At 38.5% G+C, this 16,539-nt stretch overlaps 1 protein-coding gene across 1 annotated transcript; it reads right to left on the bottom strand.

Moving 5' to 3' along the window:
• Nucleotides 1–1,591: 1,591 nt before the first annotated feature.
• Nucleotides 1,592–16,314, bottom strand: aco2 (aconitase 2, mitochondrial). The gene is made up of 17 exons (XM_063003138.1): nucleotides 16,264–16,314; nucleotides 11,567–11,709; nucleotides 10,758–11,016; nucleotides 10,446–10,538; nucleotides 10,191–10,349; nucleotides 8,125–8,275; nucleotides 7,913–8,017; nucleotides 7,745–7,836; nucleotides 6,312–6,417; nucleotides 6,056–6,213; nucleotides 4,916–4,989; nucleotides 4,706–4,817; nucleotides 4,330–4,608; nucleotides 4,047–4,238; nucleotides 3,820–3,952; nucleotides 3,162–3,283; nucleotides 1,592–2,576 (listed from the first exon to the last, which is right to left on the bottom strand). The coding sequence occupies exons 1-17, from the start codon at nucleotides 16,297–16,299 to the stop codon at nucleotides 2,442–2,444; spliced, it is 2,349 nt and encodes a 782-aa protein (XP_062859208.1). The 5' UTR covers nucleotides 16,300–16,314; the 3' UTR covers nucleotides 1,592–2,441.
• Nucleotides 16,315–16,539: the final 225 nt, after the last annotated feature.

The raw sequence follows: 16,539 nt of genomic DNA on the forward strand, positions 1-16,539 counted from the left end.
TGAGCCAAAGAACCTGGCTGCGTTTCTAAATAGAATTAATGAATGGCTTTCTCTTTGAAGTGGGCTGCACTAATTGAGGGCTGAAGGCTCAAGGTCAAGCACATTTAACAGTGGTTTCGGCGCCCTGCACCACCCCAAACTGAGAATTCTACAAGTTTTGTGAATCTTTTCACAAAATGATGGATGGTGAAAAACCATTATTTGCAATCTAGTATCGAGATGTTCTTTTTTTTTTTTTTTACTTCCTTTGGTGGATCCCCCTTTTAAACCCAATCTGTTCCAAATTAACCTGCTTCAAAGTGGTGTAACTCAAATATTCTATAAACCAATTCTAATAAAAATATATATTTTTATATTTACAAAAACAATAAAATTGTTGAGCCAAAACATTAAACAATTTTCTTCATTCTTTTGTCACTGAGGTTCAAGTGAATAAACAAATTAGTTTTTTTTTTATTGCATTATACAAAAAAAAATTGCTGACTGCAATGAATACCTGATAAAATTGCTAATTAGTACAAGGTGGAGACACCTGAAAAAGTAAATCAAGAAAATGGTCTGCTTCAAAAAAATACTGCCAATAAAGACAAGTAAAGGAAATCACAGGAAATATGTGTGTTAAATTACATGAATGTATTTTTCTGAATTTTTTTTTATCATTCAATTTAGTCATTTCTAATTCCCGATTGGGGCGGCACGGTGGCTTAGTGGGTAGCACTGTCGCCTCACAGCAAGAAGGTCCTGGGTTTGATCCCCAGGCCGGGCGGTCCGGGTCCTTTCCGTGCAAAGTTTACATGTTATCCCCGTGTCTGCGTGGGTTTTCTCCCACAGTCCAAAATATGCAGTCAGGTAAATTGGAGACACTGAATTGCCCTATAGCTGAATGGGTGTGTGTATGTGTCTGCCCTGCGATGGACTGGTGCCCCGTCCAGGGTATTACTGTGTGCCTTGCGCCCATTGAAAAGCTGGGATAGGCTCCAGCACCCCCCGTGACCCTAACTGGATAAGCGCTTAAGAAAGTGAGTAATACACGATTTTGAATCCATTACTGCTTGCACAACCCCCAAGCAGGAGAGCCAGGTCACCACATGCCCCTTTTGCAATCTAGTGTACAATCTGCCGCCACTTCTTATCACCTGCCAGTGTTGGATTCCCACAAAGAGCTGTATCACTTACAGAAAGCCACACTAAGCTCCATGTGACTCTCACATGGCCCCATCCAACCTTTCATCCTGGTGTTTGCCCAACCGGATTGGTGGCTTCCCTCAGATTCAATCTCGCAAGTTTGAACACTCCACAGTTGTGCTAACACGTTAGACCGCTGCATTCCCAAATTATTTTAATCTTTATATATATGATTAGTTTTTAAGTATATTTACAAAAGAAAGAATTCCATATAAAATAAGAACCAAAACATTATTACTGGCACCTTATAAAACTGAGACCTCTCCTATAAAGCTTGGTGAGCTTGAAGAATCCAGAGTACAGGATGTCAATGATGCCATGTATCCTAATAAGGTTCCAATTACCCAAATCTGTGAGCACAGGACCATTACTATCCTGCAAACTTCAAGCACCTACAAATTCAATACTTTGATGGCACATAGGTGGCACAAATATATTAAGAGATTTTAATTACCATGTTTTGACAAGCAATTTTGATCTCAGACTTTTTTAATAATGACAATGAATAGATGAAAGATTTTTCATGTGAAGCACAAAGTAATGACATAGCCATGAAGATGCTTGTAGCAGACTCTGTTTAACCGATTAGAGAGCGTTACAGAACATTTTCCTATTACAGAAAAACAGCTCTAAATATCATAAAAGTTCACACCTCTCTATATTTGATTGCCTTTAAAACTGTGAGTCTACAGATACTAGTTATCATGTGCTGTGACATTTGCATAACCTATAACAGAACACAATTCGCAAGTCGTCGTCAAGTGCAGTAAAAGCTTTACATGACTAGCAATAGAACAGTGTAGAGATCGGCATTATACTGCTTAGACAATAAGGGAATACTTGCTTACACACTGGGACATCTTAAAACCTGAACAAAACAAGTATGCCGTAATGGTTACCTCACCAGTTCCTGGAATTAATTTTTCAAACTGTAAAATAAAGAACAAAAAAGCTCCATGCACCGTTAAATAATGCTGTATGAAATAGCAGACCCCTAACTAAATACTATGCCCTTCATCCACACTGCTATGCTTATCTGTATCTGTGTATTAATTTGTTTATTTGTAGTCCCTGTTCAGGCAGCAGTGATTATTTCTTTTTTTTTTTTTTACTGGATACTTACAATAAGTCAGATCAGACTGGACACTGTGCCTAGAGGAGGGATGTGATTTTCCCTCACCCCAACAAATATAATCTTTGTGATATTTGACCCCACCCACTGTTCATGTGCATCTCATTTTTTCAGGATCAATCCTTTACTTCTGCAGCTCCTTCATCCTGTTCAGAGCAGAGCCGGCCTGGAACCATTCGATCTGTGTCTCGTTGAAAGTGTGGTTAAGCTCAATAGTTTCCTTGCTGCCATCACTGTGCTTGATGACGGCGTGCAGAGGCTATAGACAAACAAAATACAAGTTCAAGAAATTTGTTTTGTCACTTTAGTTTAAATACTGAAATGCATGAAACTAAAGCTGGTATATTAAAGCTACATTCACTTTTGTGCTGGCTAAATCTTTCAAAGCTCCGCAAATGAGACAAATTGTTTATAATGTCAAAAGTAAAAGCCAGATGTGGGAGAGAAACTGAAACTGATTCACACTTTCAGAAAAACGCTTTTTCCGATGTGTATTCCTGTATTATTATCTTCTTTTCTCCCCATGTCAACTGTCACAGAGCTTCCTTGTTTTAAACGAACTAAAATTTTATACAAAACTGCATGTGAATGAACTGTTAATACTCTCAGTTAATATTGTGACAACCAAGAGTAAACAGTTTTATTGCACAATGCGTTTAACCTCACAGTGTTTGAAGCACAAAACGCATATCATGTGAAAGTAGCCAAATAATGACAAAGTATTTACATATGGGTTCTGAGATTATTTACAGAGAAGACTTCAAACCAAACTAAACTAAATCCTTACTGAAATACATGAAACAAACACACAAGTGTACAAGGCATGTTAATAAAAACCATTTACCTTTCCAGGGGCAAGGGTCTTCAGGCCAACAATAGATATTTTATCATCTGGGCAGATTTTGTCAAAATCAGCAGGGTTGGCAAAGGTAAGTGGTAGCAGGCCTTGTTTTTTCAAGTTTGTCTCTGTAAATATATACAAGAGAAAGTCAGAGACAGAGTTTTTGATAGTAATGAAAGTTGTGTTCTCTAGACAACTAAGGAAAAAAGCCTGGATCTGTTATGGTATCTGGGTGCTAGTCCCAATAACGTGGGTAGCTTGCATATCTCTGAAGGCACAATTAATGCTGAGGGGTACATACACATTTTGGAGCAACATAAGCAGGGACATCCCTAAAAACGTCATCTAGATGGCAGCTTATATTAACAAGACAATGTCAAACTACATTCTGCATCTGTTACAAAAGTGTGGCTTTCTAGAAGCAGAGTGCAGGTGCTAGACTGGCCCTTCTGCAATCCAAAACTGTCTAGTATTGAAAACTGGTGGTGCATTCCGAAGCAAACTATAGAACAATGGAGACCCTGGAATGTTGAGCAGTTGAAGAGGTATTGTACTCAATAGTAGTAAAAAAAAGTTGTATATGTCAGGTTTAAGCTACTGATTTAAAGGGGGAGAAAATAAGTTATATTAAAGTTATATTATGTTTCATAAAAACACTCACCGTGGATTCTAGCAAAGCTCTTAACAATGATTGCCCTGCCCCCAAGGTGTCTAGGCTCCAAGGCAGCATGTTCTCTGCTAGATCCCTCACCGTAGTTCTCATCTCCCACCACAACCCATGAAACACCATTTTTCTACAGTAACAAATAATATATTTACATCATTTTAATATACTTAACATCTGTTTCATGTTAACTGCTAATAAACAGGTTCAAGTGAAATTCTTACCTTGTAATCACGGGCAACATCAGGAACAGCACCAAATTCTCCATTCAGCTGGTTACGAATCTTATTGACTCCATCATTTTCAATGTTTACTGCCCCAATGAGCAGATTGTTGGAGATGTTGTCCAAGTGACCACGGAATTTCAGCCAGGGTCCAGCAGCACTGATGTGGTCAGTGGTGCATTTGCCTTTAACCTAAAAAAGAAAAAAAGGAGAGCTCAGATTTTCAAAGTCTAAAGCAGGATGGACTTTAAACAAAAGCCAAGCTCAGCACCACTCACATTACCTTTATGAGCACTTGCATGCTCTCAAGGTCTTTGCCACTCCATTTGTCAAAGGGTTCAAGCAGCTGAAGGCGGTTGCTTTGTGGGTTGACGTCCACTCGAAGGTTGGAGCCATCGGCTGGTGGGTGCTGATACGTGTCCTGGCCCGGGTCAAAGTCACGTGCAGGAAGCTCATCTCCAGTAGGTGGCAGCAGTTTAAACTTCTCTCCATTGGGGGCTGTGAGGTAGTCCACCTCAGGGTTGAATTTCAGTGAGCCCGCAATAGCAAGCGCAGTGACAATCTAAGTGAGCAAAAAAAGAATTTAGAATTTACAAAAGAAGTAACACATAAGACTGCAAATGCTAAATGTTCAGATTTGTTCTTAATTGTTCTGGTACCTCTGGGGATGTAACGAATGCATGGGTGGCAGGGTTGGCATCATTTCTAGCTGTAAAGTTTCTGTTAAAGGATGTGACAATGGTGTTTTTCTCTCCCTTCTTAACATCTCTCCTAAAAGCAAAAAAAAAAAAAAAATTACGTTTGGTTACAACTGTAAAAAAGTTTAATTAAGAGGAATAATTACAGAAGGTTTTTGTGTAAGGCATTACCTGTCCCACTGTCCGATGCATGGCCCACAAGCATTGGCTAGGACGATTCCTCCAACATCACTCAAGATCTTGGCCTATAACCATAGAAATGGACTCTAAAATTGAGTAAACTTTCACACTTCACTCAGTTATTAAAATCACAAAGAAAGAAGCTGTCAATTATCTAAATTTTATAGTCCATATATGGACAGCATATAGCCTTTTATCATTAGATACTGATGGTAAAGAACACAAATGGTACTGTTTGTTTGGATTAATCCTGAAAATGTTGTTAGCAATCCAACATGGGCAATAATCTTATCACCAAGGCTCCATGCACTTGGGTGTCATGAACCTGAGCTAATGTGGGCCAAACATGAGTTATCTGTTTGTAGTGTGACAACCTGCCAAAAAGAGTTTACTTTCCAGTAGAGAGATCTGTACATTTGTAACCAAATAAATTATGATTTAGTTGTTTTACGAGGAGCTACTAGGTGCTTGGGTGGCATAGTAAATTACGCTAGCTCTCTACTGCTGGCATTCGAATCCTCAGTGGTGATATTGGCTAGTCAGATAGCATGATTGGCTATGTCTGGGTTTGGGGAAATGAGGCGGGGTTGCTGAGGCCCCACGACGGACTGGCATCTTGTTCAGTTTGTTTTAACGCATTGCGCCCAGTGATTCCGGTGTTGCCAGACCCATTGTGACCCATTGTTACTGACTCATTGTAACGACCAAGTTATTGTATTTAACCAATATGATGACTGAATATCATGTTATTATCAATAATAAAACACACACCAACATCATACATGCTATTACGTTGAAGATTTCTAGCTTTTTAGTTGAGAATTTAAAGATTATTTACTTCTTATGAGTCCATGCTCAGTTGTTTTAATTTGTAGATACTTTGTAGAGTTTTTTAAATGAACAAAAAAAAAAACCCACAGCTTTTGTCTTCTAAACAGCTTTGTTCAGAAGCATTGACTAAAACAGCAGTGTCAACATGTTTGCATACTACGTCACTAATTCTCACAAGCCCAAACACAGGAAAAAAAACTACAATTTAATCTACTTTAGTTTTAAATTTACACTTTAAAAACATTCAGAAATTCTTCACATTGGGGGAAATGAAAAATGAAACCAAGGACAGGAACTCACATAACCGTCTCTCTCAATAGTAGCACGAATCTGCTCAGATCCAGGAGTCACGGTGAACTGGGCCTTGCACTTAAGCCCCTTGTCCAGAGCCTGCTTGGCCAAAGAGGCAGCTCTGCCCATGTCTTCATAACTTGAATTGGTGCAGCTTCCAATCAAACCTGCACGTAAGCAGACAGAAATAAGAAATATAATATCATTGAATATAAAAATGCATAAAAACAGAAAGGTAAACAGACAGATGGTCTAGTGTACATACCAACTTTAACATCTAGAGGCCAGCCATTCTTCTCAGCGACGGCCCCGATTTCCGACACTGGGTGAGCCAGGTCAGGGGTGAAGGGACCATTGATGTGTGGCTTCAGCTGCAAAAATATAAACAGTAAATCAGCACAGGCTCAAAAGCACAATATGATTATAGATTTCATCACATCAGTAAAAAAAAAAAATTAACTTAGTTTTAAAATGACCAGTATGCTCACAAATTCCAGTCACATGCATGACAGAAATGGTTCTGCATTTTTGAATTCACATGCTTTAAAAAACTAAACACAATGAACACTGATTCTTAATTCTTTATCAGCCATAACATTAAAACCACCTCCTTGTTTCTACACTCACTGTCCATTTTATCAGCTCCACTTACCATCTATTTCTTTACATACTTCTTTAGACTGCTTTCACTCTGTTCTTCAATGATCAGGACCCCCACAGGACCACAGAGCAGGTATTATTTAGGTGGTGGATCATTCTCAGCACTGCAGTGACACTGACATGGTGGTGGTGTGTTAGTGTGTGTTGTGCTGGTATGAGTGGATCAGACACAGCAGTGCTGCTGGAGTTTTTAAATACCGTGTCCACTCACTGTCCACTCTGTTAGACACTCCTACCTAATCGGTCCACCTTGTAGATGTAAAGTCAGAGATGATCGCTCATCTATTGCTGCTGTTTGGTCATCTTCTAGACCTTCATCAGTGGTCAAAGGACGCTGCCCACGGAGCACTGTTGGCTGGCAGTCCAGCAGTGACAGTGAGGTGTTTAAAAACTCCATCAGCACTGCTGTGTCTTATCCACTCATACCAGCACAACACACACTAACACACCACCACCATGTCAGTGTCACTGCAGTGCTGAGAATGATCCACCACCTAAATAATACCTGCTCTGTGGGGGTCCTGGGAGAGTCCTGACCATTGAAGAACAGCATAAAAGGGGGCTAACAAAGCATGCAGAGAAACTGACAGACTACAGGCAGTAATTGTAAAGCGACAAAAAAAAAAATGGTAAGTGGAGCTGATAAAATGAACAGTGAGTGTAGAAACAAGGAGGTGGTTTTAATGTTATGGCTGATCAGTGTAATAAGAGCATTAGAATTTTGGCAGATATATTACACTAAATGCAAAAAGAGACTGCTTGTAAAATTCTAGATATCTAAACCGCCTTGCTAAAGTTTAACAGCCTTCTGGATTCGCAACAGATGTTTTGTGATGGGATCTTCTCAGGCATAGAGGGTGAGAAACACTGCATAGTCTTAATAAATCATTTCCCACAGCGGCACCAATAAAGAAAATAATTAACCTTGCTCACTCTGTTTTTGCCTGGTTCTCTTCACTGAAGTTTTACATTCAGCAGACATTTGTTCATGAGTATCATTTATGAGCAGATTGATTCCCAACACAACCACAGCCTCACCTCACTCAGGTTGAGCTCAATGACCTGATCATATTCACAGCCACTGTCAGGGACCAGAATATCCTTGTACTCATCAGCCAGAACAGCAATATCTAAACAAAAAAGTAAGTTATTAGATAAAAGGCAGCAAGAATAATAGATTTCTGTATCTGGTTCAAAACCACAAACCTCCACGGCCTGTTTTCTCCAGGTAGGTCCTCATACGATGGTTATAAGGAAAAACAGAGGTTGTGGCACCAATTTCAGCTCCCATATTACAGATTGTAGCCATTCCTTAAAGAAACATAACTAGATTAGTGCAAGAAATACCAACTGTGCTGCTCTAAACTGCTCTAACTAAAAATACAAATCTGACAATGATCAACTGTGTAAACTCTTACCAGTGCAAGAGATAGAATCCACCCCAGGTCCATGGTACTCCACAATAGCCCCAGTGCCACCTTTTACAGTGAGGATGCCAGCCACTTTCAGGATTACATCCTTCGGTGACGTCCAACCTGACAGTGTGCCTGTCAATTTTACACCAATAACCTGCCCAAGTAAATCACAGACTAATGTTAAGACAGATTATTCTTTATGAGCAGTGGAAACATATTGTATAGGTATTTTAAGCAAACAGAACAGTTGGTAATACAAGCTGGGGATGAGTATTTTTAATATTCAAATCATTAAATATTGTAAAATGCTGGGGGAGGGGGTCTAATAACCTAGAGCACATGGCACAGCTTTATTTATCTGATATACATACGCACATGTACAGCACAAGGCAAGTATTTTATCTGCATTATCCAGCTTGTTTAAAAGCTGCAATCAGAGCACAGGTTCAGCAACTGTACAGTGCACATGACTGTTGTGTGCCTTGCTTAAGGGCCCATCAGAGGCTGCATGACAGAAATGGGATTTGAACTCACAATCTTCCAACTAAAAGCCCAAAGCCCTACCCACTAGGCTACTGCTGTCCCTTAATTTCACAGTTGGCCCACAAATGCATAATGAACCCTAATGGTTTATTTGGAGAAAGGATTGCAAATACAGAGGCAGGGGTAGCTCAGCGGTTCAGGTACTGGACTAGTAATCAGAAGGGTGCCGGTTCAAGCCCCACCGCTGCAACTTTTGGGTCCCTGAGCAAGGCCCTCAACCCTCAATTGCATAAATTGTATCAGTCATAACTGTAAGTCGCTTTGGATGAAAGTGTCTGCTAAATGCTGCAAATGTCAAAAATGTCATTTACATTATTTACATTAGTATTTACTAAGTGACGAATTGGGTATGAAAAGGTGAAACAAATACATTTTATGCTTCTGACAGGCAGCAAGTTATAGATTGAAACTGTGCATGTGACCATGGCATGACTTGCAAAACTATAAAAAGTACCAGGAGTGAAGCTAGTGTTGGAGGTCAAAGCACACAGATAGTAGCGCTACTTCAATGCACTCATTTATCTTATTAAAACTCGCATTAACCAATAGTTAGTGTTTAGTTTTTAACGCCATGTCTGCCCTTTGGGCCATGTTCATGGCAGAAAAGGTTGTGATCTGTCTTATTTACTTATTTCATTTGACTTAGAGGAGTTATGTCTGTTGTCTATGTATGTTCATTTATATGTATTGCTTCAGTTTTGTTTATGACAGGAATTTTAGAAGTGTTGTTGCTTTTGTCTTGGTAAAGAGTTCCTTTATGGTTGTTGCTGATAAGATCTGTTGTCTTTCATGGTTATAAATGACACATTCCAGCATTTAATGTTTTATTGTAATCTGTGTTTGGCATGTTGCACAATATGGGGCAGTTTCGCCTTTTATCAGGTACATGTGTGTTAATCTAGTATGTCCAATACGGCATCTTGTGTACACTGTCTGATCCCAACGGTTTTCGAGGTAGGTCTTCATTTCTTCCCCAACAGTGGGATTAGCTTCATACAATTTATTATTCTGGTGTGTGTTCCAGTCGTTTTGCCATTTGTTCTTGATATATGAGTTTATTGTAGGTTTGATGTCCATTGGTGGGATTTGGTACATTGGATCCGGTATGGATGTGGCCTTTTTTTGCTGCTTGATCCGCTCTCTCGTTGCCCAGGAGTCCGCAGTGTCACATTAACCAATAACAAAGACACAAATAAAATGAAAATAGCCACAAGCAAAAGAGAATGTAACTTGAATGTAGGCAATTAAGCAGTGTATCAAATAACTGTCTGGAAGTAGATATAAAATATCGCTAGTATTTGATGTAGGGTGTTCAGGAGCCACGGCAGTTCAATATGCTAGCTCAATACTCAGTGGTGCCCCCAGCCTGACTGGGCACTCATCAGAAATAACTGCCTGTGTCTGAAGGAGAGATCAGCAGATGAAGTATCAAGTCCATACATTACAGGGCTATATGTAGGAAGCCAAAGCTGGATGGTACTTGGTATCAGTGAATGGCAGTACCATGATCTGAATACTTAACTCACTTTGGGACATTTAAGCTCCCAGGGAATTCCTGCCATGACATCAACAGCATCTGCTCCACCAACCCCAATACAGATGGAACCTAAACCACCCCCGTTAGGAGTGTGGGAGTCTGTACCAATCAGCATCACTCCAGGGTAGGCGTAGTTTTCCAGTATAATCTAGGAACAAAATGTAGAAATTTACACACAATCAAATGCTGGAATACTTTTGGAATAATTTAAGGGTTTTGAAAATCCATCAGTTTAACTCATTACCTGATGGATGATACCAGAGCCTGGTTTCCAGAAACCAACACCATATTTAGCTCCAGCACTGGCAAGGAAGTTGTAAACCTCCTGATTCACTTCCTACGTGACAGCAGTAAATAAGATCATAATTCAGATGTTAGTCTATTTATATTCTATTATACGTTCATAAAGCAAATACAAAACTTTTGTCCCTGGTTTCAGTGCCGTCACCAGACAAGTTTTCGCATCAACCTAAACAGCACTACATTTGTTCTTCACTCAAACCTTTACATCATCAATACCAAGCATTCAACCAAGAGTATCTTAGTATAGTCTTACCTTTGCTCTTTGCAAGTCTTGGGCTCCTCCTACTTGGGCCTCAATAAGGTGATCACAGTGGATGGTTGATGGTACAGCTACTTTGGAGAGCCCACTGCTGATGAACTGCAGCATGGCCATCTGCGCTGTGGCGTCCTGCATCGCCACCCTATCTGGCCGCAGGCGCAAATACGTACGACCTCGAGCAATCTCTTGATGAGCAGGATCATCCAGGTGGCCATAGACAATCTTCTCTGACAGGGTCAGTGGCCTGTCCAGCCTAGTAAGTGCAGAAATGTATTTATTTATTAGGATTTTAACACCATGTTTTACACACTTATAATTCCTGGTTACACAAGACTCATCAGTTCAAGTTTAATGTCAAACACAGTCATGGACAATTTTGTACCTCCAATTAACCTGACTGTGTGTCTTTGGACTGTGGGAGGAAACCAGAGCTCCTGGAGGAAAGCCACACAGACACACGGATAACATGCAAATTCCACACAGAAAGGAACCCAGGACCTTCTTGCTGTGAGGCGACAGTGCTACCCACTGAGCCACCGTGCCAGTAAGTGCAGAAAGACCACATTTTTGTGCTATATACTAGGAAACTGCTTCTCAGTGGTTTTATGGCAATCAATTACCATTATTTTTCATGCGGTCTTAAGATAAGAAGCCTTAGGATTTAAAAACGTAACAGAGGATATTTATTTAAAAAAAAACAAAAAAATCAATAGCAGGTGCAATAATAAAACAGGCCTGTGCAGATAACAAAATAAAAACAAATATTAGTAAGAGCAAATGAGGAAAGAGTGGAGCGCGCTGACCTTTTGCGCACAATGTTGACATTGGACTGGAGTTTCTCATAGTTGACGTAGGAATTTGGCTCAAAGCGACTCATTGACACCTTGGCTTTGGCGCTGAAGGCAGCAGACACATGCAGACGTCGGGCCCCATGCCCCAGGACGAGCTTTAAAAAAAAAAGTTTCTTTCCTTAAAAAGTTGTAAGAATACACCTAAACTAGTCATTTATGGCTGTTTCATGATTTGTGGTGGCTGTGAGTTTATAGGGTTTTATTTTGTTGTAAAGGACTTTGTGACTGTAACAAGACAATAACAGTATTGTGCAAAAGTTGACACCCCTGGTTAAATTATATATTTTGTCATGTACTGTTTGAACTTTGACAAAAGTATACCTGTCCCAAAGTGTGTCACAAGCTCTGTGCTTTCCTGGCAAATTACACTTCAGTCAAATTATTACAATGACCAAGGGCAGCAAGGATGTAAAATCATTTAACATGTGTAGTTAGTACTTGAGTGCTCAAGGCGTTGTGATATCTAACCCCAGGCACTGTCCAGTAATTCTAGTGAATGTAGAGGTCCTGGCAGTCCACCAACAATATATAAACAGTTGGAATGTGTTTCCATTAAAATGCTAGTTATCATACAGTTGATTGATAAGAGAAGAATGCAGGGCAAAACAGCAGTCTACTAAGTTACTTATATGCTGGGCAATTCATAATTTAAAAAAAAAAAAAAAAAAAAAAAAAAAAAAGGAAAACACAAACTATTATTTTATTTACCATAATATATATATATATATATATATATATATATAAACATTCTAATAGAGTAAGTCTAAGGGGGTTAGTGGATTTACTTTTTCCAAGGGGTCCTAGGTTTTAAAGTAAAGCTTAAGGCACATTGCAATGTAAAGCCTACTCGACTGTGGACAGTTTATTTTGAATAAAAATTAATTTTTTAAAAATTGTTTAGTTACACAACAAGAACAGACACAAAAAAACATTGAATTACACACATGTCTCCGAAGTGTAGGTTAACTTTTGACTTCAACTACGTCATCATATTGCCCAGTACAATCATCTAAAGTTGATGCCACTATAGATCACTGGAGACTCTAGTAATCAGTAAGCCTTTAGCCTTTCAGAATGTAAATTTTTATTCACACACATTTTTTCAGTTTCTACAAGATATGTTGATTGGTGTACATAAAACAACATGACTATCAAAAAAAAAAAAACTCTAGAAATGTGTACTGTTGTCTTCAATAACATCTAATGTGCAGGGTGAGTAGAGCACTGGGTGAACACCAGAAAGTTACTCAGTTATGAGAAAGCACAAAAACAATGACAAAATAAAGTAAACTCTATTAAAGATAAACTCTATTTTGACAACAGGCCCAAGAATCTCTAGTATGATGGTCAAGTTTAGTTGGCAACTATGTCCACTGTGGCATTCCATGTAGGGGTCCTGGCAGTCCACCAACAATATATAAACAGTTGGAATGTGTTCCCATTAAAATGCTAGTTATCATACAGTTGATTGATAAGAGAAGAATGCAGGGCAAAACAGCAGTCTACTAAGTCACTTATATGCTGGGCAATTCATAATTAAAAGATAAATAAAAAAGGAAAACACAAACTGTTATTTTACTTATCATAAAAAAAATTCTAATAAAGTAAGTCTAAGGGGGTCAGTGGATTTACTTTTCAAGGGGTCCTAGGTTTCAAAAAGTATAGCTAAAGGTACATTGCAATGTAAAGCCTACTTGACTGGACAGTTTTTTTGGATGGAAATGCATGTATTTTAATTGGTCAGTCAGATAACAAGAACAGGCACAAAAAACATTACATTTCTCAGAGGTCAGAGAACACAAATGTCTTTTGTATGTCAACTTTTTACCTCAATTAAGTCATCATATTGCCCAGTACAATCATCTAAAGTTGCTGCCACTATAGATCAGCCCGGAGTAATTAGTAGGGCTGCAACGATTAGTCGACATAATCAATAACGTCGACTATAAAAATTTGTCGACGTGTAATTTCATTGTCGACGCGTCGTTATTATTGCAACGCACTAAAGGAACTGTAGGGGGCGCAGCATCGCTTCCATGGCGCAGCGGGGAGTTTATGAAGACCGAAACTTTCTAAAGTATTTTAGGAGCATTTCAGCCAAAATAAAGCAAAGAAACGAGCTGAATGCAGACACTGCAGAGCAGAGTTGTGGTTTCACACCAGCAACACGGTGGTGCATGAGCATCTGAAACACGAGCACCCTGCAGCCGTGATGACCAGCGTTATTTAGGACAGGTAAGGTTTTACACCGCTTCATTCTTTAACCAATGTACTGTAGCTAATGTTTGTTAATGTTAGAGTACCTGTCGGAAAACTTCCTAAGAGATCGCTATTTTTTAGGTTTGATAGTTAAGCTAACGCATTAAGTGCAATAGTTAATCAGTGATTTATTAGGAGTAATGTTATATAACAACATTATAGCCTAACGTTATTTTTTGCTCACGTTAATAAGAGCATTCATTCTAAATAATAAGCATCATCCACTTAATGATAGCTAGTTAGCTCAGCAGATAATTCAGTTAAGATATTTAACCTCTTATGGTTTAGTTGGCATAGCCAGTACACTATTTGTAATAAACTATGATACATAGCCTTCAGTTTGTGATCATTAATACAGCTTTCTCTTTTGCTCTTTCTATTAATAGCACTAAGCAATGGAGTGTGGATGAGAAGAGAAGAGGTTCATGCACCCCTCAGATGGCTGAGATCTTCACAGACAGCATTCACATGTTTCTCAACCACATGTTATATATGTTTTTGACTTCCAGAGTGATAACTTCTGAAACATAACAGTTTCTAATGCTGTCCAAAGCTTTCTTATTTCATTGATTATTTTTATTGTGATTGTGTATTAATGTTTCAAATATATTTGATTAAACTATCAAGCTTAAGTTTCAAATTCATGTTTCATGGGTCATTATTTTAATTTAATATTGGAACTTAAATAACATAACAGATTTTTGTTATGTTAAGGCAGAGATGGAGGGTATGACAAATAGTCGTTGACTAGTCGACTAATCGAAAAAATAATCGCCAGATTAGTCGACTACTAAAATAATCGTTAGTTGCAGCCCTAGTAATTAGTAGGTCTTTCAGAATTTAAATTTTCATTCCCACACATTTTTTTAGCTTCTACAAAATATGTTGATTGGTGAACATAAATAGAGACACAACTACAGAAAAACTCTACAAATGTGTAATGTTTTCTTCAATCACATGTAATGTGCAGAGTGAGTAGGACACAAGGTGAACAACAGAAAAAACTCAGTAATAACAAATAATAATTAAAAAAATTAAGAAAGAAAACACAAACTGTTTATTTACTTATCATAATATTTAACAAAAAACAATCTAATAAAGTATGTCTAAGGGGGTTAGTGGATTTACTTTTTCCAAGGGGTCCTAGGTTTCAAAAAGTATAGCTTAAGGCACATTGCAATGTAAAGCCTACTTTATTTTGGACAAAATTGCAGGGTTTTTTTAATTGTTTAGTTACACAACAAGAACAGACACACACACAAAAAACACCAAATTACACGCATGTCTCCAAAGTGTATGTCAACTTTTGACCTCAACTACACTATTGTATTGTCCGGTACAATCATCTAAAGTTGCTGCCACTATAGATCACTGGAGATTCTAGTAATGAGTAAGTCTTTCTGTTTAAACAAAATATGTTGATTGGTGCATGTAAAAAGAGACATGACTACAGGAAGAAATCTAGAAACGTGTAATGTTTTCTTCAATAACATGTAATGTGCAGGGTGAGTAGGGCACAAAGTGAACACCAGAAAGTACTCGGTTATAAGAAAGCACAAAAACAATTACAAAATTAAGTAAACTCTATTGAAGATAAACTTTCAACCTTCATTTTGACACTTTGGCAACAGGGCCAAGAATCTCTAGAATGTTGGTCAAGTTTAGTTGGGAACTATGTCCACTGTGCACTGTATACGCACAAGGACATTTCTGAATTAATCTTAACCATGACAAGAACATGGTCTGAAGGGTAAATGTGTAAAACACAGTAGTTCATGGACAAACCCTTATTTACACCCTGATAAAGAAAAACAATGCAAAAACAGTTGAAGATGAAGTTTCCCAAGGAAAGCAGGAGAGGCAACAGGACAAAAATAGACATGACTTTACATGACAAGCTCGTCATACAGATAACCTTTTAGTAAATATAATGATTTTGTTTTATATGAAGCTTCTCGTTCATAAATAAAAACAGATGATGAGAGTTTTGTTGGATTATTGAGGCTCTGAACAGCAGTTTCTCTCCTCTACACTATTATAACCTTGTGTTAACCTTGCTCCTAAAACAGCCACCCGTCCTCTGCAAATACACTAAACACAAAACCTACAGAACAGCCCAGAACATTATAAACACAATGTGGTTTAATTCTACACTAAAACTCTAATGAACTGGATGTATGTTAGTCAACAGTGAAGCTTATAAGCTGAGCCCATCCTTACAGAGGAATGACCTGAGCGGAGCTAGCACTGAGCACTTCTCCTTCAACAGCACACACAGACACCTTCTCTAACCCAAATATAAACAAACCCTACTTTAAATATGCTTCTTAAGTTATCTATAAACATACTAAACATCTACAGATTAGTTATGAAAAGTCTTTTTAACCTACCCGAAGCCGAGAAACAGTTAAGCAGTAGGATGCCATTTTGTTCACTGACAAAGATGTGACGCTTGAAAATGACGTTGCGAGCTTTAACGCCTGGCTGCGTCCTAAATAACACACGAAAGTTCTGGTAGTGTAACTATTACAACCCACTACTCAGTGTTGTAGTGTGTGGATTAGAACGCAGCCTCACTCTTGCAGTCAGATTCATCTGTATGATGCATTGTTTACTAATGTTGAACTTGAACCCTGTACAGCTGGTACATCCAAATGAGAAACTCA

The sequence above is a fragment of the Trichomycterus rosablanca genome, chromosome 10 (genome assembly GCF_030014385.1).
Source record: "Trichomycterus rosablanca isolate fTriRos1 chromosome 10, fTriRos1.hap1, whole genome shotgun sequence".
NCBI classification, from domain to species: Eukaryota; Metazoa; Chordata; class Actinopteri; order Siluriformes; family Trichomycteridae; genus Trichomycterus; species Trichomycterus rosablanca.

Excerpts from the sequence above, each read along its gene's own strand:
- aco2 (XM_063003138.1), bottom strand. The coding sequence starts at position 16,299 with ATGGCATCCTACTGCTTAACTGTTTCTCGGCTTCGG. Across the intron at positions 10,539-10,757 it reads AAGACTTGCAAAGAGCAAAG|GAAGTGAATCAGGAGGTTTA; the intron begins GTAAGACTATAC and ends GCTGTCACGTAG. Across the intron at positions 4,239-4,329 it reads GCATGCAAGTGCTCATAAAG|GTTAAAGGCAAATGCACCAC; the intron begins GTAATGTGAGTG and ends TTTCTTTTTTAG.